The 25,703-nt window shown below is 44.6% G+C and overlaps 1 protein-coding gene across 1 annotated transcript in view; it reads right to left on the bottom strand.

Annotated features, from left to right (window-relative positions):
* Positions 1-25,703, bottom strand: part of LOC147700476 (NXPE family member 1-like) — a 160,345-nt gene that overhangs the window by 47,183 nt on the left and 87,459 nt on the right. Inside the window, exon 4 of the mRNA XM_086929644.1 lies at positions 8,311-8,529. Coding sequence (XP_086785770.1) covers positions 8,311-8,529 — 219 coding nt within the window. The remainder of the gene's footprint in view (positions 1-8,310; positions 8,530-25,703) is intronic.

Below are 25,703 nucleotides of genomic sequence, written 5' to 3'. Positions count from 1 at the left end.
CAGCAGGCGTAAGACTGACGCAGGCCCTTTCACATGGGGCTTGCCCCATGTGAAAGGACGCATTGCTGGAGTTGCGTCACTTTTGTGACACACTCCAGCAATGCGTCACTTTTGCGCTTACAGATACGTCAGAAATACTGACGTATCTGTAACTCCTTGCGACATGATGCGTCATACATTAAATATGACGCATCAGGAATGTCGCAAGGAGTGCGCACTGAGAAGTGACGCATCGCTGCTTTCACGCAGCAATGCGTAATTTCTCATAAATGAGGCCGCTGGTCTATTGCTTTCTCCCCACCCTTTTGTTCTTCTGATCACCACCTTGGTTCTGTACCTTCTGCTTCACCCTGGTTCTGAGCCATTTGTCTGCCTTCTTTCCCAATTCTTGGGGAGAGGTCAGATCAGAGTTAATCAGGTGTTGATGCAATAACTGGTTCTGACAGTTGTTAAGTATTTGTTCTCTCATGATCAAATTATACAATCCTGTATAGTCATTAATTTTACTGCCCAGTAACCAGCCTTCCAGAGCCTTAGTGGCACAATCAACAAAGTCAGTCCAGTCCTGAGTCTGTGTCTTCTGGGTGTCTCTGAACAGCAACCTATACTGCTCAGTGGTTAAGCCAAACCCATCTTTCAGAGCACTCTTCAGGACTTTGTAGTTATCAGCATCCTTATCAGTAACTGTGAGGAGCTTATCTCTGCCTTTATCTGCAAAGGAGAGTCATAGGATTCTGCCCACTGACTCTGGGGTACCTGCTGTACTTTGCAGTCCCTCTCCAAAGCAGTTATCCACTTGTGGATGTCATCCCCACTCTGGTAGGGAGGGACAATCTTACTTAGGTTTCTATGGTCTTTTGACCTTTCCCTATCTCTAGGGATATTGCTGCCAACAGTGGACTCTAGTCCACACAATTTTCTCTCTCTCTCAAGAGCCAGGGTCTCTTTCTCAAGGGCAATTTCTTGCCTCCTGATTCTAAGCTTGGATTCCTTCATCCTAGCCTTATGTTCCCTTCTCTCAGGGGAAGTCATTCTCCTGAGAGCTGAGGCATCTGATCCTATTGAGTCCTCAGAGTGGTTGGATTCACTGGAAAGTGATCTCCTCCTTCTGTGCTCAGTGTTAAGCCTGCTTGGGGGCCTGGAAGGGACTCTGCCCTCTCCAGCCCCATCTAGGCTTAAGTTGACCTGGTTCAGTTCTCCAACTTGGACCTGATCACCATCCTCTTCATCATCAGCACCCCCTTGATTGTCATCATGGGAATCTTCTGTTGAGGGATGCCCCCCCTTCCACTACCTGTCTGATCTGGGGTTGCTGCCTTCTCAGCATCATACTCCAGTAGAAGATCTATCAGTTGTCTCAGAGTTGGACTCTGTCCTTGTCTCAGTTTCCTGAGTGAACATAAACTTCTTAGTTCATTAAAAGTAAATGTATCATAGGGAGAAGGTGCCTTGGGAAGGTCAACTTCTGCTGGGTGAGACCCATTAGGTTCTCCTCTTAAGGACATTTTCTAGTGAGGTGTGGTGTGTGCACCTACCTACACTAAGTGTTATCTACTAGAACCTCTCTAGGGGTTGTAGTCAGGGTGTGCTAGGTCCTTTGCTCTACAACAACTAAGTTCAGTAGAACTTAAGTATTCTAAGACCTGATTTATATGTACCTCTAGGTACCTTAATGTGATCTTTCAAATGATATCTTAAGATTATATGGGAAAACAACAGCAAGCTCTTATCCCAACCGCTGCACACCAATGTGAGAAGTTAGCCTGGCATATGGTGTCCACTATTCTAGTGGGCACCTTGCACCAGTCTAAACGACCCTTATTGATGGTGGTTGTAAAGTCAGCCTTATAGATCAGCTATCCTAGTGGTAGCATGGACCAGCAGTCTTAGGCTAAAACTTCCGAGGGCATGTGAAGCCAGCTGTTTTACCAATTATAATCCCTTGAATACCAAATGAAAGGACACCACACAAGGTATATATCAAATATATATGCATTTATTACTAACACAACCCTCTGAACTCTTTATGAGGTCAGAGATCGAAATACATTACAAGTTACTCATTAAGCATACTATAAGTTGCACAAATACAGTTCTGGCCTACGGGTCTCACGAACCATTTACTAAGTAAGTGGTATAAGAACCACATCAGGAATAGTAATTAGGCCTAGAGCCTTTCAAAAACCCCCATCGGTCTACAACGCTTGATCTCCAAACTGTCGCAGTACCTCTCGAACGCACAACTGACTATAAATCTAAAAAAAAAAAACATCCTATGCTTCTGCGGCTCTCGAAAGAAAAAATAAAAATTCGTCTGGAAGATACATTCAACCTCACTAACCCAGGTAGACCAATATAAATACCTGGGAATCTTACTGGACTGAGTAGAATAAACAAGATGGAGAGCAAGGGCACTGGGGGTACTTAAGCTACTGAGAACACCCACCAGGCTCCACAGCGCCACTGTATTAGCTCACAGCACAGGCATGGTAGCACCCACAGCATACTGTGCTCTGCCTACTGTCACCTGTTTTCCTTGATAGCAGCAACCACCATGCACGCCATACAACACCTGTTGTAATATAGCGAACGCACGCTTGCAGCAATCCTCTTAACGCACTGGTGTGCATTGTCTGTTCTTCCTTCCCACAGGATTTTTTCGCTTCCCTGAAGGTGCCTGTAACCTACAGGCACGCCTTCCACCGCCTTTTTTCCACACACCTTAGCACGTGTGTTGGAGATTTAAACATGTGGCCTTCCCTTTTGCCACTCACTCACTCTGGTCCTGAAGAAAGTCCCGCCCAGACTCTACAGGGACTGAAACATGTAGACCGTTATTATGCCAATTTAGTAATCATAATTTTTTTACTATTAGTTGCAGCACATAGTTTTTAACTGACACCCTGGGCCGCCACTAATAAATTACCAGGCAAGGATTCCCAGAGGTGTATTTTAACATTCACCTTCATCCACTTCACACTATTGCACGACACCCGCTCCGCTGTAGTCAGGCGTTGAAGCACAACCAGGCGGCACTCGGCTGCCTGGTTGAACCCCGATGATGAAGCATTACACCAACCAGGTTGGTGTGTGAGGGTTTTTTAAACAAAGACTGCTTGTGCCCAGCTGACACAGCTACACTTACAGGTGACATGGAATACTAACAAGATTCCATCACTCTAACACAGTGGGCCAGTCCTCGTTGTTTACTTAATCTTACTGGACTACCAATTAAAGTTCAAACAGCACCTGGAACAGGGGAAATCCAAAGCTAAACAGCTCCAATTTGCTTTTAAAACTGTTCAAAAGCAACTAAGCGGACATTCCACCGGCCACATTCTTAAGATTGCAGCCGCTAAATTTCTGCCATCACTAACTTACGGCTCTGAGTTATTGGCATCCCGGGACTCCGCAGTGCTAAATCTCGCCCAATCCAGGCTGTTCAAAAATCTCTTCTCAATCCCGCGCCATATCTCTCAAGCTCAAATTCGTTTGGAGTTCGGTCTCACTAACCAGCTCCCGGCAAGACAAGGAGCACCCGCCAAATATTATTGGCGTAAGAGGGACGCAACTGATGAATACCTGGCCCATCTTTGATGGTTAGAAGTTGAAAAACAGGTCGGGCTACCAGACTCAACATACAAGACCTTGAGGCAAGCGTTGGAGTCATTAAAACTGGAAGAATCCTGGCTTTTGCCTATGACTTATTCCGCTTTCAAGCTGATAAGCAAGAAAGCAGTCAAACAAGCATCATTACTCATGGACAAAGCAGCAGTGGCTGGCAAAAGCCACGCCTGGATCGTTTTGCCGTCATACACCTATTTAAAACTTCAGGAATATTTGAAAGACGGCTTCAGGGATTACTACAAAAGGAAACTGAGCCTTCTAAGGCTGGGCTGCTTCTCGTCAAAAGATCTCACTCCCAAAGGGCTACGGTTGTGGGCAACTCCCGAATGTCGCCTCTGCGGCAACGGCGCAGAGTCTTTACTGCACCTTATATGCATATGCCCGGCACTTCAGAATCTTAGAAAAACGCTCCTTCTACCACTCCTAAGAGAAGCCCAGGTGAGAACTTGCAGGGCGGCGGTGATAAGATGCCTTAGTGGATCTTGGATAGAACTCTCATGTAAAACCATAACATTTTTTAATCTTGCCGCCATAGAGCTGGAAAAAAGGGCAGCAACCTAAGAGGTCTCTGGACAATAGGCCAGGCTCCGGCCGGCCACGGACTCTTCCTCTCTCCCCCCCTCCTCCCTAAACGGTTGTCTTTTTTGTATCACGAGTTAAAAACAACGTGCACCCTGTTTGAACTTCCATTATTCTCCCATACCTTTTACTTTTCTCCTTCTTATTGTGAGTCAAAAATAACGTGCACCCAGATCGAACTCACACGATTCCTTTTATTCTTTTTCCTTTTAGACCTTTCCCCGCTAATTTTGCCCATTGTACGATATCAGTTTTTAACTTGATTTAAAGTTGATTTTGCGTTGTTATTATGATGTACATGTCGCTTGCATGGTGGTAAGTCCAGCCTTTAATGATTTTTTTTTAAATCAAATAAAGTATATATTTGTTGTGGTTGCCTAGAGCCTAGGGAATCACTGGGGCTACACTGGACGTTCAAGGGATTGGAAGTAGGATGCTCACGGGAGACGCGTGCAGTGTCTAAACACACTCGCGAGTTACCATAGAGTTATAATGGGAATGTAAAAGTTACAAAGTAGTTGATTAAGGACACTTCCGGATGGACTACGGTAAAACCCTGTTAAACTAGGACACTTTGAGAGTCAACACCCATGGGAGCACCGGAGTACTCGTGTTACCTCACCCAGGGAAGCCGGGTGCATAGGTGTCTTTTCGTGTCGGGTTTCGTCGCTGTTTCCTATGGAGAGCTGCAAACAAGTGCTGCAGGCGACCAGAAGAAAAGTGTCTGGGTGGATCTAAGGGTGGATCGAAGATGTGAAAAACCTGAAAGCAGAGGGGACAGAGTCTGGGTCACTAGCCAGTGACCAGGAAGGAACCAGGAAGGAACCAGGAAGGAATCAGGAAGGAACCAGGCGATGTTGAGTGTTTCAGGTGAAGAAGGTGAAGCTTGTCTCTGCAGCCACGAGGACCAGGAGGCGTCAACGACAACCAGGAGCTGGATTTGACCTGTCCCACCAAGGATCTAGTTGACTGCAGTGTTGGTATCCAGATTGGACCCAACAAGCCTTGGCAAACACAATCCACACATGAAGGGAAGATTGGCTTCAGTTCAGACCAGCAAGGTCTAGGGAGCTTCTCCTTCACAGGGAAGCTGGAGCAAGCCTGGAACAACCAGGCAGGTGGTGTAGCTTCAAAAGGAAGTCTTGGGAGGGCTAACTAGCCAACGGGCTAGCAACCCGGAAGATGCGCTGAGCTGAAATGCAGGAGGAGGCCCCACGCGGCACTCGTGGAGTGTGGAGTAAGCATGGGCGAATTTTGCGAATCCGCGATCTGCGAATTTGCGGATTTGCGAATTCGCGATCCGCAAAATTCGCGAATGTTTTTCGCGGGGTTTTTTGCGTGTTTGCGGGTTTTTTACGTGTTCGCGGGGCTTTTTGCATCTTCGCGAGCTGCTTGCATAGCGAAGTTACCCATGCAGTCGTTTATGGGAGAGGGAGAGAGAGATATATAGATAGATAGATAGATAGATAGATAGATAGATAGATAGATAGATAGATAGATAGAGAAAGAGAGGGAAAGAGAGAGGGAGAGAGAGAACGAGAGAAAGAAAGAGAGGCCGGATCTCTGAAGGGCCAGATTCCTGAGTTGCCCCTACAGAACATACAGCTTTTTATTTTTAGCAAAATGCATATGAAAATTGTGCTGTAAAGGTCTCTTTTAGTTTAACCCCTCCTGACAACTCAAAATGGGTGTATTTGCCAGCCTCTCCATTCTTCCTGTTTTTTATATCTGTAAAAGTGCTTCCTGATGAGGTTTAATTTCTTGGACAGGTGCCTCATTGCCTACTTGTGACTATTCTCTGACCCTGCTTCAAGGGTCAGAGCAGGGTCAGAGAATAGTTGCAAGTAGGCAACGAGGCGCCAGGAAGCAATTAGCAGCAGGTGTCCAAGTTGAAGTTAATTTGTTTGTAACCCTTTTGTAAAAGGTTACAAAGAAATTAGGTTCAACTTTTGCACCTGCTGCTGAAACCCTTGCTTGGCTGAAAATTCGTCCCCGCTGATTCGCGGATTTTACCGCGATTTCGCGAGTTTCGCAGATCGCGAAATCGCAGAAAATCCGCAAATTCGCCCGCGAAACGGATTTTACGCCCACCCTTAGTGTGGAGGGCTGAGCTTCGGTGCAAATGGCGCTTAGGTGTGGGGCTTCTCAAACCAGAATGCACAACTTCGAGGATACCTCAGAAGCTGCGTGGTTTAGCAAAGAGCAGTTAGTCCAAGGTGTCCAGTCCCACGTCTCCCGTGTCCGCCATGGGTCTCAGCTTTGCTGTGGAGGTGGATCGGAGTCGGAGAAGTCTGGAAGTCTAGTTCCTGAGTCACTGAGTCTTCGAGTTCCAGCGGGAGCGTCGACAAAGCAAACCGGCGAGTTACTGGTGGTGCCTGTTTGCACAGGGTGGTCACTCCTTGACTACAAGGGAGATGTCGTCAGTCTTCTAGTCGGTATAGAACGTCGAAGGTCCAAGAGTTTTGTTTCAGAGTTTCAGTACAGGATAATCTAAAGTCTCTAGACTCAGCTCCTATCTTTATACCGATTTAAGGGGCTGGATTACCTGCTAGGTCCCTCCTATGGGTGGACCCTGAGAAGGGGGTGGTTACACCCCTTTCCTTTTGTCCAGTTTCACACCAGAGCGGGCTGGAGTGCCCCAGCAACTGGTTTGAACCGGGCTATGCATGGAGCACCTTGTGTGGAAAAGCATCTTTCCATTGAACCCACCCTTCCCCAATGCACTACGGCTGTCTGGGGAGGTGCTGGCACCTCCCTCGACAGGAAACCTATTGTCCAGGCCTCCCGTGCCAGAGTTTTGTCCAGCAGCAGGAGGTCAGACTCGTGTCTGTGGCAGCAGCATCCATTTTGTGATGCTGAGGCTCTGTTTAACTTTAACCGGGTAAAGCAGTGACCACATGTCTTCTCCCTCTAGAAGGGTGGAATGCTACCCCCGCCGCCAGTAACCCCCGCCAGTATTGGCGGGGGGGGGGGGTAGTATTCCAAAGTGTTTGACACATTACACGGCATGTTTTGATAAAGCCAACCCAAAGTTAGCATTAACTGCGAGGATTATAATGCACTTAAGAGTATATAGTATGGCTATAATATTGAACAGCTATAAGGCCATGGTTCTGAAAGCTGCAGAAGGGCTCAGCTCATGCCAGAGCACCATCTCACATAATTCCAAGCACTCTGCCTTCAGGATTGTCAAGGCCTGCCCTAGGAGTGACTTATAGGTATATATGTGTCTATATATAAGGCTAGATATAGGTATACTATATCTGAGCAAGGGTGATTACACCACCTTGCCCCAGCTGAGTGATCAGCCTGTGGTGCCAGTTTGGATGGCCAGCCAGGGGTGGCATAATACATGCTGCAGCCCCTGGAAGGCCTTGGATGCACCTATGCCCTGGATACCTAAGGTACACTATACAAGGGCTCACAAAGGTGACCCAATTCCCAATTAGGTATATACCTAAGGTGCATGGTATCAATTTAGAGAGAGAACAGCTGGGCTCTGGGTCTGATTAGCAGACCCACAGCCACAGTAAAGTCGAACAACCAGAGAATCACAGCAAAAAGTGGGGGTGACCATAGGAAGCAGACCCTACTCTCCAACAACAACTAACTCCAGCACTGCTCCATGGCCTCTGCCTCACTCCAGATTCTTTCTGCAGAAACATCTGAAACCCTCTGTTCCCACATCCTGTCATTTTGGTGTCACTTCATCTTGCATACTCTTCAACTCTTGAAGGTGAGAAATACGGCTGCTGGCAGTGGGTGCAGACTGACATCTGACATGCAGTGGCTGACAGTCCTCCGCGGGTAGACATGAGCACTACAGCTGCTAATAATCTAATACAGCCTCATGTGACACACACCTGCTGATAGTCTAATATTGCAAGATGCATGTGCATGGAGGTGTTGTAATTGGGTGCAGCCTGAGGGAGAGCTGCCGATAGTCTATTTCAGTCTGAAACATGTTGTACATATACCAGTAGCACAGTAAAGGCCAATATGGGGCGCACAGCTCCGGATATTGTGGTACAGGCTGACATAGTACATTAGCTGATGACATTATTGTACATGCTAATGTGGAACATGCTGCTGATGTTGACTTACCTTTAAGAAGGCCAGTGAGGTAAAAGTACCACTGCGCAATAGTGGAGTCTCCAATAAGGTGGAGGTATTTCCCTTTTAGACAGCTGTTGACCTCATCCTGAGTATTGAACCTGGACAGGCTGCAGGCAACAGGGTGCCAGATGTCCTGGTGGAAGTAACCACCGGGCAACTGATGCTTCATGCCTGTCTTGCACTTTGGCTTCACAGGTTCACTCTTATCTGCAAAACAAAATGTTGGGGCTGCATAAATATCGAGACGAGATGAAAAGAGGACAGAGATGGATCTTCAAACACAGAACATGGCTTCAAATTGTACACACAGCATCAGTGGCACAGGTCTGTTCAGTCTACGTATAGATGTAAAACTGTAAAACAAATTAATAATGTCAAGAAACTTTGCAGACATCATTATGATGACATGCCCTCAGTCACATAGAAATGTGAAGACCAGGACCGGGTGGAATTTTAATTCCGCAATCGTAATTCGAGCAATTTAATGACTCCAAGCTACTCTTGTAACGCGGAGTTCCCCCAAATTTCACTAAACACTGCGTAGTGGAATTTTCCATATTTGAAGAGCAAGATGACAACAGGAACAACACAAGGCTTAAGAATAAAAGCTGCAAGCACAGGGAGCGTTGGCATCCCTTATCATTGCTAGGAGGACTTTCTGAGAGATTTATGAAAGTGGGTGGTTGGAGGGCTTCATCCCAAGGGTATTTTCAACTTGAGCGGAAGTAAAGTCAACTCTTACATAACTTTTGGAGTAGGTATTCCACCTGAACAGACAGTCCAGTTTTAGCTCAGAATGCTTCAGAGACTCGAACTTCCTCTTCCTGGGCAGAAGACTCGGCCCACTGGTGGGTCCAGCTGTATTACTGTGCAAGGAGTGGTAAAAGGCTTTTTTCATTTTACAGCTCGGTATGAATAGCACTTTGCTAACCCTATGATTAAAGAGTTTTCTATATAAATGTTGAAAGACTTTGTCTCTTTCTAGCTCTACATGGATAGCACTGTGCTATTCCTATGCTTAAAACTTTGCTGGAAAAACATATATATATATATATATATATATATATATATATATATATATATATATATATATATATATATATATATATATATATATATATATATATATATGTGGTGCTTCGTTTCCCACATGAGGAGCCTGTGAACAAGGGCCAGGAGGCCCGAAATGCGTCAGGCAGAGAAAGTACTGCATGTTAATTGCCAGGTCACGCATTTGTGAATAAATGCATTGGAGGGAGCAAGCTGTCTCCTCGTTTGTTTGGACAATAATTGGGATATATATATATATATATATATATATATATATATATATATATATATCTATACTACTATTATAAAGAGAGAACTTGCACCTTTTGGCAAGGTAAACTCGGGAACCACAGCTCCAATCTGCACACCCGATACATCTATGAAAATGTCAGGGTGTGTAGATGGACATAGGCGACATTAAATTTAAAAAAAAAGTAAATTAAAAAATTAAAAAATTGTAAACAAAGTAGTCCCCTAAAACAAGCGCCGGCCGCGACGTAGCGCTGATCGCGACCTACACGTAATGTAATGACGATATGCGGGGAGGAGCGGTGACTTGCGGCGAGGAGTGGCGGCTCAGGTATGACGATATGCGGGAGGAGCGGTGACTTGCGGCAAGGAGTGGCGGCTAAGGTAAGGAAAAGGCAGGCGAGAGGCAGGAGGCGGGAGGCGAGCGGCGGGAGGCGGGCGGGAGGCGGGCGGGAGGCTCAAGGCGGTAGGCGGGAGGCGGTATGGCCGTATGGCCAATGTCGCCAATGTCGAAGCGGGAGGCGAGAGGGATGCGGTCTGGGCAATGTCGGGGGGGTGCACAGAGGCTAAAAATGCTGCCCCCAGCCCCCTTCTGGGCTGCTAGATTATATATATACATCCGAGAATGCAACAAAGAAGCTGGAAAACAGACTATCGTTTTCACCATCATACTTAAACTCAAGCAACGAGTTGTAGCATAACAATACATCTTGTTATTGCAAACAAAATCACATGAATTTGTAAATGAAAATAAACATTTTTTAAAAACAATTTACATTATGTTAGAAAAATTATAACAGTTGTTACCTAGTTTAGGAATGCAACCATCTACAAATTTGCAGTGCTACTATTTTATGTCGTAGTGCTTGAGAAAGTACAGCCCAGTGGCTTAGCGCATATTGACTCGTGGAACATTCGCCAGCAGAGGACAAACCAGGCCAAGTGGCCGAAGGCATATTTGTATACAGAGGTACAGATAGGAATATTGCAACTATAGATCATGCTATTCTATTCTGGCAGACCAGCGAGTTCATGTGGTATTATCTCGAGCAGTGCAAAATCCTATTGTGACAAATTTACATAAGCTAGTATCAGATAAAATAAATAAAACAAATAAAATAAAAAATAAAAATAGAATTCCTATATGCTTGAGGTCCTCTTGTTTTGCGATGTAGGTCCATGTCCAAATGAGTGTAAAATAGGTGTCCCTAAGGTACAAAGTGGCATTGGAACAACCCATGCTCCTAATGCAGGAATTTGTGCGAAAAGTGACCCTAATTCTAGCTATTTACAACCCTGTAAATGTAAATGTGGTGGTTTAACTAAGTGTAATACAGTGGTGAGCGGTGGTGTGATGTGCAAAAATTAAACATTTAGGTTCGCAGAAAAAAGTAACCAAGGTAAATTCAGGAAAGAGGGGGGGAGCGGGAGGGGGGGGGAAATGAGAGGCCCCTGGGCCGGATTTTGTGATGTTTGGCATGATTATTTGAGAATATGATTTCTCAGTAGAGATATATGCGGAGCTGTGTCCGTGGCCCAGGGATGAAACCATGGAAGGGTAAACTATGCTAACTTGTGAAATTTCAATGTCCTCTCTGTGACATCAGGGCAGAGAGCCCTTCTGAGAAGGTGGCCTGATATGCAGTGCTCACTATTCTAGTGAACACTATGTATCAGCCCAGCAACCCTTATTGATGATTGGTTGTAAGTCAACCTTATAGACCAGCTATCCTAGTAGCGTGGATACGAGCAGTCTAAGGCTAAAGACTCGAGAGGGCGTGTTAAGCCAGCTGTTATACCACACATATACCCCTTGAACACCAAGTGAAAGGACACCACACAAGTGTTATGAAAATAAACAGTGTATTTATTAAGATCACAACAGCCCTGTACTCTTTATGAGGACAGGGTACTAAGCACAAAACAAAACTCTTACGAAAATACTTAAGTTAGCACAGTATATACAAATGCCCGAGGGGCACGGAAAACCATATACTCTGAAAGTGGAATGCGAAATTACTAGCAGGTAAGTACAGTACTAATAGGCTTTGGAATCGCTAGGACTTGACTATAGAATCGTTAGATTACTTCTAGGAGACCCAGGGGACTCGGGTGCAGAGTGTGCACTCTCACGCGTGATGCGGGACAAAGTCTATGGTAGCTAGATTTCACAGAGTTAGTGTTCTCGGGCGAACCCGACCTGGTAGGAGGAAAACGAAAGTGGATTCTGACCCTTGGATAGTGAGGCTATGCTGGGGCACCGAAATGCCGAAGTTACCTAGCCCAGGGGCTGGAGCTGCATAGGTCTCAAAAGACGTGGGGAATCCTCGTAGACGGACCAGGAGCCTGGAAGAAAGATGCTGGCAGGCGACCAGTGAAGAGAGTTCGAAGTGATCCAAGCCTGGATCTTGAAGAGAGATGACACCTGAAAGCAGAGGGGACCAAGTTCGTGACTACTAGCCAGTAGTCAGGTGGCACCAGGAGGGCACCGGATGGTAGTCACCTCAACTAGGTGAGTGGGTGACGCTGTGCTCTGCAGATCTCACGGACCAGGAGGCGTTGTCGGCGACCAGGATGGAGGAGCGAGCTGTCCCACGATGGATGAAGCTGTCGACGTCGCTGGACCCAGGGTTGGGCAACAAAGCCTTGGCAAATTCAAGCCCACGCGGTGGACTCAAAATGGCGTCTGGAGTGGACCAGGAGGGTCCGGGGTGCTCCTCTTTTGGAAGGGAGCAAGGGCCAGTCTGGATCAACCAGACCAGCAGCAGTGATGTCGTCGGGCGTCGTGAAGAAGGCCACAAGCCAGCCGGCTAGTAGCCAAACAACGCGGTGAGCAGCAAAAAACAGAAGGGCCCCACTCAGATCGTGGAGATGCTGGAGGGCTGATCTTCGGTGCTGGAGCTGCTCAGGGTCGGGGCTTCTCAGACCCCAAAGCACTCACCAGTGGAATACTCGGTGGGCTTGTTGCAAAGAAGTCGTGCAGTCTTGGCGATCATCCGTCCCTCGAGGTCTCGCCGCACTCACGGGTCTCAGCTTGGCTGTAGAGGTGAGTAGAGGTCAGAGGTGCCAGGGAAGCCGGGTCTCATCGAGCTGTGTCGTCGGATTCCTGAGGAAGGACTTGCAGCAGACCGCAGTGTTCTTAGGATGGTGCCTGCGGATGCAGGGTGACTACTCCTTAGTCACAAGGGAGAATCTTGAAGAAGAAATCTTGATGTCCTTTCGCAGAAAGTCGTGTCTTGATTCCAAAGATGATCTAATTTGAACAGGGGGCCCGCTCCTATCTTTATACTAAGAAAAGGGGCTGACCCGGTGACTAGGTCCTGCCTATGGGTGGGACTAGGAGGGGGGTGATTACACCCCTCTCCCATGCCGGACTTTCCCCAGGCCAGGGGCTGGTGTGCCCCTGGAACTGGTTCTGACCGGCCTATGCGTAGTGAGCACCGGGGTGCCACTCAGCAGTCACCTTCCTGTAAAGCCCTGCCTACCCAGGATACACAAAACCCTGTCTGGGATGGTGCTAGCACCGCCCCTGACAGGAAACCCTTTGTCCAGGCTCCCCTCGCTGGAAGGACTCCCAGCTGCAGGGCGTCAGACTCGTGTCTGTGGTGGCAGCATCCATTTTGTGGAGCTGAGGCTTCGTTTAACTTTAACCGGGGTTCACAGTTACATACATGTCGTGTCCCTCTAGAAGGGTGGAATGCTAACCCCGTCGCCAGAATTGGTGAGGGGTTAGTTTTCCAATTCGTATGACACCTTACTCGACATGTTTTGATAAAGCAATACCAAAGATAGCATTTAACCGCAAGGATTATAATGCACTTAAGAGTATATGGTATGCGTTATCATGGAACAGCTATTAGGACTTGGTTCCGCAAGCTGCAGACAGGCTCAGCTCATGCCAGAGCACCATCTCACACGATTCCAAGCACTCTGCCTTCAGGATTGTCAAGGCCTGCCATAGGAGTGACTGATAGGAATCTGTGTGTCCATTTTTAGGGTTAGATATAGGTATACTACATCTACAGCAAAGGGTGATTACACGACTTTGCCCCAGCTGTCATGCAGCCAGTTGTGTCAAATTTAGGAGGCCAGCCAGGGGTGGCATAATACATGCTTCAGCCCCTGGCAGCCCTGGGTACACCTATGCCCTGAGTTACAGGGTCTGATAAGGTGGCCCAGTACCAATTGGAAATGTACCTAAGGTACATGGAATCCATTTTACAGAGAGAGCAGTAGGCCTGGGGTCCTGATTGGCAGGGTCCCAGGTCGACTATGTCAAAAACCAGCTAAAAGACAGGGCAAAAAGTTGGGGGCAACCATAGTCAGGAGGTACCTTCCTACAGCCCTCTCCCGTGAGACAGTATGGCCATAGAAATCAGCGATCACAACAGCCGGAAGTCCAGAAACAGAAAGGGAGCTGGAACATAAATGAAGAGGACGCCGAGTACTCATCCAATGTGGACGTATAACTCCTCATCTTCATTCAGACCAAAAGGATTCTTAGAGTCGAGGCGGATGATGTACTGTGATACCAGAATTCGTAGCTGTTTGACTCTATCACCCCCTCTGGGGCTAGCTGGTACTCTGTCAATGCCAAAAAATGAAAAACAGTTAACATCTTTGTTGTGATGACGTAGCCAATGTTGCGCTGTCGCATAGTTTACATCAACATTCTTATCTATATATATATATATATATGAAAAGATATCGCCAGACGCCAACGGCTCCACCATCTCGTTCCTGTCGGTACAAATGACGAAGAGTGGAGACCTAATTCTGGTGCCAAACAAAGGTGCTTTATTAGTGCCTTTCAATGTTCAGCATGCCCGCCATGACGTGTTTCGCCTGTATCCACAGGCTTGATCACATGATGTGTTTGTTTGAACAAGGGGAGGTACTTATAGTTGGCACAAAAGGCGGACTGTTTCTACCACTATTGTCTTTAGTGATGTTTAACATGGAAACTGTAAATAGACTATAGCTAGATGTTAATCGAATCTGCTGTAGTGCAAAATACAATAGATCACATCCAACTTATACACAATTTATATAATATTATAAATATGTGCAAAATATCCAAATGGCAATAAATACATATATACAAAACGTTAAAAAACATATTTATATATTTTTGTCCGCGTCTTTTAGTTTCCAGGTTAAAAAACATGTGCAAAATACATCCCAAGTGGGATAATATAAAGTGTCTGTGAAATGTTGTCACAACATGTAAACCACTTGTACCTCTTCCTACAGTGCAGAACAAATGTGCAAATATAGTGCAAATATAACCATAAAGTGTATAGTGCTAATAGATAAGTTAAAATTCATTGTTGGAAAGGAAGAGCCGCTATGAATGTATTTGTTCCTATTGGTTCTATTATGGGCAGGCTGTTCTATTCTTGTTGACCCCCACTCACGATGTTATTTGGTGGAGTCATCTGGGTAGTACCTTGATAAGACCTGATAGAATTAATTCCGCAAGATGAGACTCCCCGAGGATCTATAAGCATGTATAAAGATCCTCACTTGTGTTGAGGACCCCGGGGTTCTACTGTCAAGATCCAATATATATCTGGTCTCAAGGACCCGTAGTAGCGCATCTCTATTGCCACCCCGTTTCAGTGGCATCACACAATCAATGATATAGTATTGAAGATGCTTTGGGTCACTGTTGTGGGTGCTCTCAAAATGCCGGGCCACCGGATATGTCTGGTCTTTAGTAGTGATGGCCCTTATGTGTTGCAAAATCCGCTTGTAAGCCGGCAGTCGTGTACTCCCGACATACCGTAGCTCACAAGGGCATTGCAACACATATACTGCAAATTCCGTTTTGCAGGTAAGTTGTTTTGTTATCAGTACAGGAGCATCCTTAAAAGGGACCTGGTATTGAGTTTTATTGCAACCATATCTGCACGCTTTGCAGTTAGGGCACTTTTTAAATCCTTTGTTTAGTGCCATCCAAGTTGCCGGAATTGGCTGCTCCAGGTAGTTCTTAACTGATTTATCAGACATGGATGTAGATTTTCTATAGGTCAAATTGGGTTTCTTCCCCACTAATATATATATATATATTTATATTTATATACATATATATATTCACTGAAAAAAACATATTTCTCAGGCCTTATATAGTTAGGAATTAGCATTTAAAAAATCTTGCAAATTCACTGAAAAAACCATAAGTTTCAGGCCTTATATAGTTAGGAATTAGCATTTAAAAAACCTTTGAAATTCACTGAAAAAACCATAGGTTTCAGGCCTTATATAGTTAGGAATTAGCATTTAAAAAACTTTTGAAATTCACTCAAAAAACTATAAGTTTCAGGGGTGTTATAGTTAGCTGGACATTTCACTCATACAATACCATTGAAATTGCTCCTATATAGTTAGTTGTACTAACTATATTTCGACCACCCGCAATCCACTGCTGATGATGTCCCATATTACATCATTCATGTAAATGTACATGTATTTATATAGCGCAAATCACTGATTGAGGTCGGTATCTAAGCGCTTGCTTAGGGAACCCGTCCTAGTATTCCCCTGTGCTATAACCCCGGCAGGGTATCCACAAGGTGAAAGCCAGGCATCCCGCCACGAGGGTCCGTTGTGGAGATTAAGCAAGCTATTGCCCAGAGTCGCAGAGTGTGAACCCGTGAGTCGAGAAGGCACCGGAGCGAGAATTATCGAGTCCGTGGAAATTTTTAGCCCAAGACCCGCCGAGGCGGCGAATTGAACCCTGGTCCAGGGCCGATCTCAGCTTCCGGGTCTGCCGCCTCTAACCCCTGAGCCACACTTCTTCTCATGACATGGTCAGTGACATCACTGATGACATCTCAAATGACATCACTGAATTATTTCCCCAACTTACACTGTGCAAACGCGCCCTGTAGAGTGTTCAAAATTGAGGTATTAAGTTCCTTTGCATACTGGGGGTCCCACTCCCTGGGGGCCAACTAGCCCACCATGAGCCTTCATTATGCGCCAGGGGGCTGCGTTGCTTTTCCCCGGGGGTGGCGGTCCCGGGTCAGTGTAGGGGGGGGATTGGGGCCCCCCCACACTTCTTTATCACTATGCCAGCGTGATTTTGTCCCCCCGGAGGGTAATTAAAAAAAAAACTACTGGAGGGATTTACACCATTTAAGCAAAAGGGTGATCTGCGAATCAGAATCTACCATTTTGCCAAATTTGGTGTAATTCCGTTCAGCGGTTTGTGCTGTAGCCGTGTCTAAACGTCCTATGGAAATTAACATTGGGATAACACGTTTTGGGACCGCCCTTTTTTCTCGGCCCCCGCTTGACGAATCTACCCGAGACTTTCAGGGAAGAAGCGGAGCGGAACGGGCCATCTTCTTTAAGAAATTCGTGAAGATTCAACAACCGGCGCCAAAGTTATTCTCAATAGAATGTTGCGGATTTCCTATGGAAACTAGGTCCTAACTATATATACCTACTGGCGACCGCCAGTAGGTAATATATATATTTATAGTCACTAAAAAAAAAACAAAGGTTACAGGGACGTTATAGTTAGTCTGACATTTCACTCGTACATAACCAGAAAAAATCAGCTGTTGTAGTCAGCTGAGCTAAATATAACTCACGCCCCTGCAATGCACTGCAAATGACCTCATATATTATACCACTAATGACATGGTCAGTGGCATCACTGATGACATCACTGATGACATCACTGATGACCTCTTAAATGACATTTCTGATTACATCATCCACAGAAACTCTGACGCATCCACTCACACCCCATAGAACCTTTCATACACCCACTCGAACTTCCACACTATCATTCTCAAACCCATTCACACACCCATAACAGTAGTTACACAGGTTTTGTACAAGTGAAATGTTAGCCAAACTGTAACATCCCTTTAACCTTTGTTTTTTTCAGTGAATTTATACGCTTTTTTAAATTCCATTTCCTAACTATAACGTCCCTGTAACCTTTGATTCTTTCAGCACATTTCTAAAGTTTTTTTAAATTCTGTTTCATAACCAAAGTTTCTTGTATTTTTTTTCTAAAATTAGATATTGAATATTACATATGCATCACTTATTGTTTTATTTATCATCTATCTAATGCTGCAAGAAAGAGAAATATTACCAGGGGCCTGGGTTTGGCTAATGTGGACATTACTTGGAATGGGCAGAGAGGATTAAAGTTTAATAAGTTGGTCCCTTTGGTTAAAACCATTGTGGATTTACCAGCCCCTGAACTCATGATTGTGAACTGTGGTTGAAATGACCTAGGCACATTAACTGGAGTAGGACTGGAAATCCTAATGAAGGGTTACCTTAGCTGAATTGATTCTGCTTTTCCCTCATATTTTCTTGATGAACTCTAACATATGCCAAAGACAAAAAAGGAAGTGATCTAATCAACTCTGTCCATTGATTGACAAAGCCAGGAAACTTGTCAATAAAACTTGTTGTGCTTTTCTCAGAGAACATAACATGGGCTCATTCTATAACAACAATCTTTGTTTTAACATGCACGGAATTAATAGAAATGATGGAGTTCACTTTACAGATGAAGGGAACCAAGTGTTTCTAAGCAAACTGAAACTCTGCTTACAGTCTTATCTGTAGCTGTCTTATACACACTCCCAACAAAAAGGCACTTGTTAGAGCCACCCAAGAGTTAGATTTTTTTAATTTGCGACAACGTTGTGATGATCGTGATCAAATCACAAAATAAAAGCACATATTTTTAACTTAAAAAATAAATTCTAATTGTTACAATGCAAAGATTACTTACTGCATCACTGCTTAAAAAACGTGTTTGTATACAAATGTTCTTAGTATATTTCTTTTAAAACTGCATTTGAACCCAGGTTTCCTTATTTACGAGAACATTGATAGTCACGAGGACTTCGGTAACCGCAACGATTGCACCTTTTTTTAAGAGACGTAAAACACATATATGCACACATTTGACAATATTTTTGACACTAGGGGTTTATGACTGCAGTGTTTAAAGTCATATTTTTGTAGGGAGATTGTATAAAAACAATCTGATGAAGGGTGATGCCCTGAAACAGGTCCCAGGATGCTTGTTTCCGGTCCAGGGAAGGCATGGCTTGGCAGTGCGGGCTGGACTGTTCCCATGAGGCACAGGGTCAGACTGATTTGCATATGGCTGGGTCCAAACTGGGGTGGTGTGGTGAGCAAAAGAATGATGGATTAAACCCAGATCCTTGTGAAAAGTGGTGAATGTTTGCATTGTCCAGGATTCCGTCCATCAATTGTTTATTTTGCCCCTATTGCCACCACAATGTCATAAAAAGTGAAGTTGTGGTGGTGATAGGGACTGGTACATATGCTTACTGTTATATACTTGTGATTCAATTGCTGTGCACCCAAGCGGGAGAACACACACAAACACCACAACACTCATGTGCATACCTTGCACTGCTGCACAATGAGGGGCAATTATGTGACTGCAGTGCTTCTCAGGATCACATGTGCTATTGAACTGCTGGATGCCCGCTTGCATGTCTGCAATCCAATTGCTGCAGAGAGAGGCTCACAGGCATGATTTCATTGGTGCAGGCTGAAAAGTTCACCATAGAACCATGCAATAAAATTACATTACTGCACGGGGGGTCACAGATGATGCTCATTCACAAATAACCACTGCTTCACACTGAAGAGTACCATGCTATCCTGATGCTGCAAGAAGGCTACGTATGCAGATTTAGAGTGTGCATAGAGATGCTGAAATAACCAGTGCTGTATCTGAATGGTGCGTCAGGCACACGATCACAGTGCTGCAACGTGGGTGAAAAGAGTGGTCACAAGCATCTGTCCATGTAAAGGGTTGACCCTGGCGGGTGAGTTCTCTGAGGGGGTGGCTGATGGTGGCGAAATCCTGGATATACCGTGCACAATAGCTTGCCATTCCGAGAAAGGAACGGAGATCGCTGACGTCTCGTGGTGTTGGTGTGTCTTCAAGGGCAGAGACTTTGTCTGGATCCGGCTTCATGCCATCTTTGGAGAAGATGTGGCCATAGAATTTCAGAGTCGACCTGTGGAATTCACATTTTTCTGCATTCAAGGTTAGGTTCGCATTTAGTAGCGCATGGCACACTCTGTCTAAAGCCGTGTCATGTTCGGTCTGTCTTTTCCGAATACCAACATATCGTCACTGTAATTGAATGCATTGGGGATTCCTTGAATCACACATCTAATAGCCTCTTGAAAAATTTCAGCCGCGGACGAGATGCCAAAGTTTAAAAGCTTGTAACGGAAAAGTCCTTGATGCATTGTAAATGTGGTGATGTAGCGTGATTTGTCATGGAGCTCTAGCTGATGGTACCCCTTGTTGAGGTCAAGTTTCGAGAATACCATGGCTCCGTTGAGGCGAGCGATCATATCGCTAATGTGTGGTCCAGGGTGGCGTTCTCTTTCAATGGCCACGTTGGGTGCACGCATGTCCACACACAGGCGCACTTTGTTGTCCTGTCCCCTTTTCGGTACGACTACTACGGGCGACACCCATGAAGTTGGTCCTGAAGTGCGCTCAATGATGTCAGTCTTTAGCAGGTCTTGGAGTTCATCATCAACAGCCTGCTGTAAATGGAACAGTACTTTCCTATGATGCTGCGCTACTGGAGTCACGCGCTCATCAATATGCAGTTTTACCTTGAATTGGTTTAGCTTCCCTAGCCCCTTGAAAAGATTTGGAAACTTTGCAACAATGTCCGGGGCATCTTCAGTCATATAGAGGAGTTCCACGAGCTTCAATCTTTCAGCTGTCGGCAAGCTGAGCAGACAGTCAGCCACATCTGGGCCTTCGACAATGTGGATATAAACAGGAATTTGTCGGTCTTTGTATGACAAGGTCGTGCTGAAACGGCCTAGGCATGGTAATGGCTTCCTGGACATCCACGTGAATATCCTGATGGCCGCCGGTTCTAGCTTGGGTCGTGGTTTCATGCTCTGGTATTCCAGTGCGCAGATGTAATTTAGGGAGGCTCCCGAGTCTAGAACAAACTTTGCCGGGTGTTCTCCTATCCGGATGTCCAGCTTCGGATATCTTTTTAGTCGGTCCGGGTCTGATACCATACATATGTATTTGTCACTATCTTATGACACAGGCGTGCATGATGACGATTCGCTGGATGTTTACTTTCGTGATCGATATGAGCTCACAGACCGGACACTCGATCGGGAGGAACTAGAGGAGCGTTCCTCTCTTCCTTTCACTGCTCGGGTTCTGGATGATCTTCGCCCTGAGTGTTGAGTCTGACAGACAGTTTCGAAATGGTTTTCCCTGCCACAGCGGTGGCATCTCTGGCCCATAGCTGGGCATTGTCCTGAATGAGGGTAATCCTGGCCGCATCTGTAGCATGCGGGTGCAGGTTTGCTGAACTTGGTGTGTCGCGGTTCATGTCGCGACGACGGCCTCCGAGAAGACGTGAAGTGTGTTGGCTTGCTCGTTTTGTGATGGTCGATTCGGTGTTTCTTTTCCTTGTGCACTTGCATCCTGAATGCTTGCTCTTTTCTGTCAGTTTTATTAGTTTCCATCTTCTTTGCATGGTCTTCCGCCTGGTCATTGATTCGTGTCATTTCTTCAATTTCTTCGAGGTTGTAATGCTTCTTCAGCAGTCGCCGACGTAATGACTCAAAGTGGCAGCCTTCAATTATGCGGAGCCGCAGCGCATCTTCAGTGTTGAAGTTGCCGAAGTCACAATGGCGAGCTAGTCGTCAGATACGCACGATGAAGTCACACATGCGCTCTTCTTCCTCTTGAGTGGCTAAGTTAAAAGTGTAACGTTCATAGTCCAGGTTACGTTTGTGTAGGAATCTTCGGTCAAGGGCTCCTTTGACATCGTCGTATGAGGCGGTGGCCGCAGGATGACACCAGTATGATGTAGTCAATGTAGGTTTATTGTAGTAAAGATAATGCAGGTAAGTAGGTATCCATAAGCTCCATCAAGGTCTTAGATAAGTCCCATTAACAGTCCCACTAGCTGCTCAGCCCCATCCATCCAACTGTCACTCTCTCCCAGTCACTCAAACCTTCCACACATAGCTCACACACTCAACGTTCCATTTAGGACACACACACAGGCTGAGCAGCTGGGGAGAAGAATGACATGAGATATATAGTAAGAGGAGAATACTACATACCTCTTTCCTTATAAAAGAAAGACAGAGCTAAACATCATGAAACTATATGCTAAGGATATAATAGTAAAAATGTCTAAAACTACAAGCATAAGTGTACAAGCTAAATACATAAATTTAACATCTCAAAACTGTAAACAACCAGTATAAGAGAAGTTGATGAATATGTACCAAACATCCTAGAGTTGTAAACACCTCAGCAAAGGATGTTGTTTCGTCAAAAGATAGGCAACATAGTCAATAACCCAGGGATGATATACATAATAACACCACTAGAGGGATAGAAACTACGCAATAAAAAGAGAAGGGATAAAGGTAAAAATATATGAAATACAGAATACCCATCTCCCTTGTTTAATATTGGCAAATAAAATTGAAGAGAAAGTGTAGATAATCCCACGTAGGGAAACTCCTTAAAATATGTGGAAAGAAGGACAGTCTACCCAATTTCCTGCCCCCAGCCTAAACAGGGAACAACCAACATGTGCGTAAAAGTGTGGACAAAAGGGACTATTACCCAAAGTCCTGCCCCCGCCCTTAACAGGGACAACTGAATGTGGTCTCCATGTAGAGACATATGTAGCCTCGATGTAGAGACAATTCACTCAAAAAACTAAGGGACTAAAAACCCAGTGTCGTGTCCCAAACCAAGCTAAGAGACACAAAAGCTAAGTACTGTGTTTTGGACAACAAAAGTGTAAATGTGGACAAGAAGGACTTGTACCAAATGTCCTGCCCCCCGTCAACCAAAAAGGGACAACCTAAAATAAATGTAAAGAAAAATGTAATGAGAGCATAAGGACTTACACCCTATGTCTTGCCTCACCAGGAACAACTTGTGATATCACTCCAAAGCTTTCAAATCGTGCGGCGCAAGGCGTCTTAAGCACGCAGGGTCCCACCCCTGCAACAAGTCAAATAGACCACCCTCACGTAAGGGTAAAAATGTAATTAAGCGTAAAATTTTGCATAAATATCCCTAAAACTTACTCTGATGTAGAGCCAACCCTCTTGTAAGGGAACATTCACCCAGTTTAAGGGTTTACCCCTGTGAAGGGGCCATGAAAATTGCAGTTAAAACTTGTAAGGTAAACAACATATCCCTAACATAAGGAACAAGCATTTGCAATGCAATAGGTCTCGCATTAGGAAAGTTTGAGCTATTGGTGTTGTAAATGACACATTTTTAATTTATGTGTTGGTTTAGAAAATAGCGAAATTAATAGCTTTGTCATTTACAATGCCAATACTTTTAACTTGAGCAAATGTGACACCTATAGCATTTGTAATGCAATATGTGTTGTATTTACGTGACTTAGATGTATTGATATTACAAATAACAATGGTTTAAAATTTTTTAAAATAATTAATACTTAAATAAAAGTTATTGTAAGTTATAATGGCAATAGCTTAAACTTTTGTAAATAACTTTTGTGAAGATAATGTTCAGTGTATTTTATTGTGACGAAAATCCAAGAACAAAAGTGAAATATTAACATCTTTTTGTGACATTTGAGTGGCGTGTAACTATGTGGCACTGAGTGGTATTTGGAGTGTATGTTGCATTGAGTGCAGTGTAATTATGTGGTGTAATTATGTGGTGTGTAATTATGTGGCACTGAGTGGTATTTGGAGTGTATGTTGCATTGAGTGCAGTGTAATTATGTGGTGTGTAATTATGTGGCATTGCGTGATATTTGGAGTGTATGTTGCATTGGGTACAGTGTAATTATGTGGTGTGTAATTATGTGGCACTGAGTGGTCTTTGGAGTGTATGCTGCGTTGAGCGCAGTGTAATTCTGCAGCATATAATTACGTGGCACTGAGTGGTATTGTTTGGAGTGTATGTTGCATTGTAATTATGTAGCATATAAATATGTGGCACTGAGTGGTATTGTGTGGAGTGTGTGTTGCATTCAATAGATTGTAATTATGTGGCACTGAGTGGTATTTGGAGTGTATGTTGCGTTGAGCGCAGTGTAAATATGTAGCATATAATTATGTGGCACTGAGTGGTATTTGGGGTGTATGTTGCATTGAGTGCAGTGTAATTATGTGGTGTGTAATTATGTGGCATTGCGTGATATTTGGAGTGTATGTTGCATTGGGTACAGTGTAATTATGTGGTGTGTAATTATGTGGCACTGAGTGGTCTTTGGAGTGTATGCTGCGTTGAGCGCAGTGTAATTCTGTAGCATATAATTACGTGGCACTGAGTGGTATTGTTTGGAGAGTATGTTGCATTGTAATTATGTAGCATATAAATATGTGGCACAGTGGTATTGTGTAGAGTGTGTGTTGCATTCAATAGATTGTAATTATGTGGCGTGTAATTATGTGGCACTGAGTGGTATTTGGAGTGTATGTTGCGTTGAGCGCAGTGTAAATATGTAGCATATAATTATGTGGCACTGAGTGGTATTTGGGGTGTATGTTGTGTTGAGTGCAGTGTAATTTTGTAGCATATAATTGTGGCGTGGAGTGGTATTGTGTGGAGTGTGTGTTGCATTCAGTAGAGCGTAATTGTGTGGCGTGTAATTATGTGGCACTGAGTAGTATTTGGAGTGTATGTTGCGTTTTGTACAGTGTAATTTTGTAGCATATAATTATGTGGCACCGAGTGGTATTGTGTGGAGTGTGTGTTGCATTCAGTAGTGTAATTGTGTGGCGTGTAATTATGTGGCACTGAGTGGTATTTGGAGTGTATGTATGTCAACATACGGTGATTGTAGGCAAATCACTTAATCTCCCGGTGCCTACCAAACAATAAATGTATCCTTGTGTAACGTAACTAATGCTCGTGTAAAGCGCTCCCAAACTTGGGGTCGAGTTCAATATATATAAAACTGCAACAACAACAAGGACTTTACGTTCAAAGTGCGTGTTTATGCACCGATTGCAGGTTTGAAAAACAAATGAATAGAAGGCACTGTCATTTACAATGCCAATAGCTCAAACTTTAATCATGCGAGACCTATTGCATTGTGGCAATTTGTTTTAGAATTTTTGGCTCAGTGAGTATTCCTTAATGCCCAAAATGGGAAGGGGATGCCTAGACATAGGTGGTAATCTTACTGTACCTAGGAATTCAGGGACTGAGTTATATGTTGACAGAGAGGGAATTACAAACGAACAGCGATGGAGTTCACTGCCCGCCAACATAGTAGTCCGACCACCCAAATTAAATGAAGGCAGACCATAGGTTTGGCTAGGGTGGTGACTACTCCGTAACTGCTCTTGCAACCCTTCTCTAATGGCCTGATGTAGCAAGTGGTGTTGGAGAATAGGATATATGTTCGTCCACACAATTAGGATGAGCAGACATATAGCTGTTTTTTTACTGCCCAGCACCATCAGGCAAACCCTGGTGTTAATGGAAAGTAAAAACCACCAAATGGCAAGAGGAGAGGTATCTTTTTTGTTTTCGAAATGGAAACCCCACTTTGGGATTTTCTTTTTTAAAAGTTTGGGGCAGTGCTCCGTCATGCTGTCATTTCTGGATTTGGCCGGTGGAATCTCCAGCAGGGCGATGGAGTAATTTACTCTGTTGTCCTGGTTGGGAAAAACCTCATTACGCCTAAAACTGATTAGGCGTAATGATGCGGAAATGCTTCTCCGTTTGCTTGTGTTCACATGATGTGGGGAGTCATTTTAGAAATCCAGCCTGCACTCCTTTTACTGGGTGGGTCCAAGACTGATTTGCATATGTTCAGTGCCAGGTATTGATGCTGCACACGGACTCATAAATAGCGAAATCGAAAACTAACTAGAGGAAGTCTGAGTAGCTAAGACGCTTTGACTACAGGATTTCCATCCACTACTTGTTGGTTGCCTCAATATCACACCCTTCCTACTTTTGCACCACGCACACGTTTTTACTTTTGACGCAGTACCATGTACCCTATTTGTATATTAGGGTTAGTAATGTTTATTTGTGT

The sequence above is a fragment of the Lissotriton vulgaris genome, chromosome 7, assembly GCF_964263255.1.
Source record: "Lissotriton vulgaris chromosome 7, aLisVul1.2, whole genome shotgun sequence".
Taxonomy (NCBI): Eukaryota; Metazoa; Chordata; class Amphibia; order Caudata; family Salamandridae; genus Lissotriton; species Lissotriton vulgaris.
This window is presented reverse-complemented; position numbering and strand designations above follow the sequence as displayed.